Genomic DNA, 4,134 nt, shown 5'->3' with positions numbered 1-4,134 from the left:
TAAGAATGTGATGTATTAGGTTATAAATGCTTAGATCATACCATCCTGTCTATGATAATGTGATGTAGTAGGTTATGACTGCTTAGATCATGCCGTCTGGTCTATGAGAATGCGATATAGTAGGTTATTAAATGCTTAGATCATGCCGTCTGGTCTATGAGAATGCGATTTAGTAGGCTATAAGTGCTTAGAACTATACTGCCTGGTCTATGAGAATGCGATGTAGTAGGTTATAACTGCTTATATCATGCCGTCTGGTCTATGAGAATGCGATGTGGTAGGTTATAAATGTTTAGATCATGCCGTCTGGTCTATGAGAATGCGATGCAGTAGGTTATAAATGCTTAGATCATACTGCCTGGTCTATGAGAATGCGATGTAGTAGGTTATAACTGCTTATATCATGCCGTCTGGTCTATGAGAATGCGATGTGGTAGGTTATAAATATTTAGATCATACCATCTGGTCGATGAGAATACAATGCAGTAGGTTATAAAAGCTCAGATCATACCGCCTGGTCCATGAGAATGCGATGTAGTAGGTTATAACTGCTTATATCATGCCGTCTGGTCTATGAGAATGCGATGCAGTAGGTTATAAATGCTTAGATTATGCCATCTGGTCGATGAGAATGCGATGTAGTAGGTTATAAATGCTTAGATCATTCTGTCTGGTCCATGAGAATGCGATGTAGTAGGTTATAAATGCTTAGATCGTACTGTCTGGTCCATGAGAATGTGATATAGTAGGTTATAAATGCTTAGATCGTACCATCTGGTCCATGAGAATGTGATGTAGTAGGTTAGAAATGCTTAGATCGTACCGTCTGGTCTATGAGAATGCGATGTAGTAGGCTATAAATGCTTAGATCGTACCGTCTGGGCCATGAGAATGCGATGTAGTAGGCTATAAATGCTTAGATCGTACCGTCTGGGCCATGAGAATGCGATGTAGTAGGCTATAAATGCTTAGATCGTACCGTCTGGGCCATGAGAATGCGATGTAGTAGGCTATAAATGCTTAGATCGTACCGTCTGGGCCATGAGAATGCGATGTAGTAGGCTATAAATGCTTAGATCGTACCGTCTGGTCCATGAGAATGCGATGTATTTGGTTATAAATGCTTAGATCGTACCGTCTGGTCCATGAGAATGCGATGTAGTTGGTTATAAATGCTTAGATCGTACCGTCTGGTCCATGAGAATGCGATGTAGTTGGTTATAAATGCTTAGATCGTACCGTCTGGTCCATGAGAATGCGATGTAGTTGGTTATAAATGCTTAGATCGTACCGTCTGGTCCATGAGAATGCGATGTAGTTGGTTATAAATGCTTAGATCGTACCGTCTGGTCCATGAGAATGCGATGTAGTTGGTTATAAATGCTTAGATCGTACCGTCTGGTCCATGAGAATGCAATGTAGTAGGTTATAAATGCTTAGATCATACCATCTGGACTATGTGAATGTGATGTAGAGAGGAGAGAGAGAGAGAGAGAGAGAGAGAGAGAGAGAGAGAGAGAGAGAGAGAGAGATTGGTTTTGAGAACCTGTTCAGAATATTTACTGAAACTATATTAGAAATTAAGATATTTAAAGAAACAATTAGCATTTGCAAATTACAGTTGCAGTTACAAACTACAATTTCAACTACAAATTACAATTGTAATTCCAATTAAACGATTTGAATTTAATATACCAAAAATATTTTTCACCAAACGTATTGATGTGGAACTTCTCTCTCAGTGAATACATAAAGAATTTGAGACTGACAACAGGCAGTGACCTTGTATCTGAAAGTGACCTTTTACCTAGAAGTGACCTTGTACCTGAAGTGACCTTGTGCCAGAAAGTGACCTTGTACCTGAAAGTGACCTTGTGCCGGAAAGTGACCTTGTGCCTGAAAGGGACCTTGTGCCGGAAAGTGACCTTGTGCCAGAAAGTGACCTTGTACCTGAAACTGACCTTGTACCTGAAACTGACCTTGTACCTGAAACTGACCTTGTACCTGAAACTGACCTTGTACCGGAAAGTGACCTTGTACCTGAAAGTGACCTTGTACTTGAAAGTGACCTTGTGCCAGAAAGTGACCTTGTACCTAAAAGTGACCTTTTACCTGAAAGTGACCTTGTACCTAAAAGTGACCTTTTACCTGAAAGTGACCTTTTATCTGAAAGTGACCTTGTAACTGAAAATGACCTTATACCTGAAAGTGACCTTATACCTGAAAGTGACCTTGTGCCTGAAATTGACCTCGTACCTGACCTTTCAGGATAATGAACATTTCTCCCAAGAGAGGCTCTGGCATCCAACGTAGAACTGTAGCGAAGGATTTTAGGGATCAAAGAGGCCCGTTGCTTTGAAGGATACGTCCTCATGGACCCATCCAGTTGAGGTTCCGTTAATTGGCTTTCTCTTTTTTGGTTGTTTCAGTGTGTGTGTGTGTGTGTGTGTGTGTATCTTAATCATGTTATCGTCGAAATCTAAATTTTAGTAATCACGTGATTTTCGTCTTCCATATCATTATCATCATTATCATTATCATCATCATCATCATTATCACTATCATTACTATTATTATTATCATTATTATTATTACTAGCTAGGCTACAACCCTGGTGGAGGATGCTAGGAGCACAAGGGTTCCAACAGGAAAAAATACCCAGTGATGAAAGGAAATAAGGAAATAAATACACTACAAGAGAAGTAATAAACAATTAAGATAAAAGTATTTTAAGAACCGTGACACAATTAACCTACAAGAATATCAGTTTATTTACAAACATACGAGGAAGTATGTCTTTGCAACTCTTTGTATTTGCAATAATTACCTCATTGAAAGGCTCCACCATAGCTCAAATCTTCATGATATGTAAATATAAAATGACAGTTGAGGTTGAAGCCACTCCAACACCTTCCAAAAACATAAGTCACCTCGCATATCTCAAACTCTGGACCTAACCGGGCTAGGACTCCTCGCTGCTGGGAGGAAGGACGCTGGTGAATGGTACAACATATGAACATACGCTACCGGGGTCAAAGCGATGTCAGGCAGGGCAGCTGATCGGGACGACGGTCTACCCCAAAGTCAAAACAAAGTCCTTCTAAAAGAAGGCAACTGTGCTTACCCTATGCAAGTGGGAAAAAGCACCTGAATAGAAGAAGAAAACAGTTATGAAAACCGAAAGTAAACAATAAGAGCTTAGCAAACAGCTATTAATTTGGGCTATTTGTTTGTTCCAAGTTACAGAGAATTGGTGAGAACAACCCTGTATTAATCAAGCCGGAATACATAGGTTATAATAGTAGTTTATCGTATTACATAACTTCCAATAAAGTATATTTAATGTAGAGCGTCTGTATATCGTTATGATTCATAGGAGAAAGAGCAAGTATAAAATATATAGACCTAATATATAATAAGAGCAATGGCTGGCTCCATATATATATATATATATATATATATATATATATATATATATATATATATATATATATATATATATATATATATATATATATATATATATATATATATATATATATACTGTAAATTTATTTTTTCGGTCACGCTGAGCGGCATTACCAGACATATAACTACTTGGTTTCTCCTCGTTATCTTGGGGAGAGGGAGTAGTCATACACTGGTAAGAGGGGGAACCAACGAGAGATACACTGTGTGTGTGCATATCTATCCAAATATTTAGCCGTCATTTTTGACGGGTTGCGTACACCAGTTATATAAGAACATGGAATAGCTCTTCAGATCTGAACTACCTACCTCTCATATCAATATTAGTCTTTGGTAAGATCCATCTCTAGCAGATGTTTGGTTAAGATTAATTGAAGGTGATATAAGCTGGTAGTAGAAGCCCTTCATGGAAGCTAAGTTCCCGAATAGGGGGTTGTTAAGATAATGTTACACGGAAAACAGGTTGAAAGAAAGGCCATTTATTTCTTTTAAGCGTCAAACGTCCATAATTGGAAACGTCCGTACTTGTCGATCTTCCAGACTGGGGTTCGAGTCCCGCTCAAACTCGATAGGTTTTTTTTTCTGTAGTGTCTGCTGATCAACCTTTACTTTAAAAGTATAAAGGGTTTCTGCATTACCAGAAAGATGAAAAAGCCATGAGAGACA

At 38.5% G+C, this 4,134-nt stretch overlaps 1 protein-coding gene across 1 annotated transcript in view; it reads left to right on the top strand.

Annotated features, from left to right (window-relative positions):
- The window catches only part of LOC137648283 (uncharacterized), a 3,454-nt gene extending 1,181 nt beyond the window's left edge, over positions 1–2,273 (top strand). The window contains exon 2 of the mRNA XM_068381210.1: positions 1,846–2,273. Coding sequence (XP_068237311.1) covers positions 1,846–2,273 — 428 coding nt within the window. The remainder of the gene's footprint in view (positions 1–1,845) is intronic.
- The last annotated feature ends 1,861 nt before the right edge of the window (positions 2,274–4,134 follow it).

This window comes from Palaemon carinicauda, chromosome 10 (assembly GCF_036898095.1).
Source record: "Palaemon carinicauda isolate YSFRI2023 chromosome 10, ASM3689809v2, whole genome shotgun sequence".
Taxonomy (NCBI): domain Eukaryota; kingdom Metazoa; phylum Arthropoda; class Malacostraca; order Decapoda; family Palaemonidae; genus Palaemon; species Palaemon carinicauda.
The sequence above is the reverse complement of the archived record's forward strand: the minus strand, read 5'-3'. Positions and strand labels throughout refer to the sequence as shown.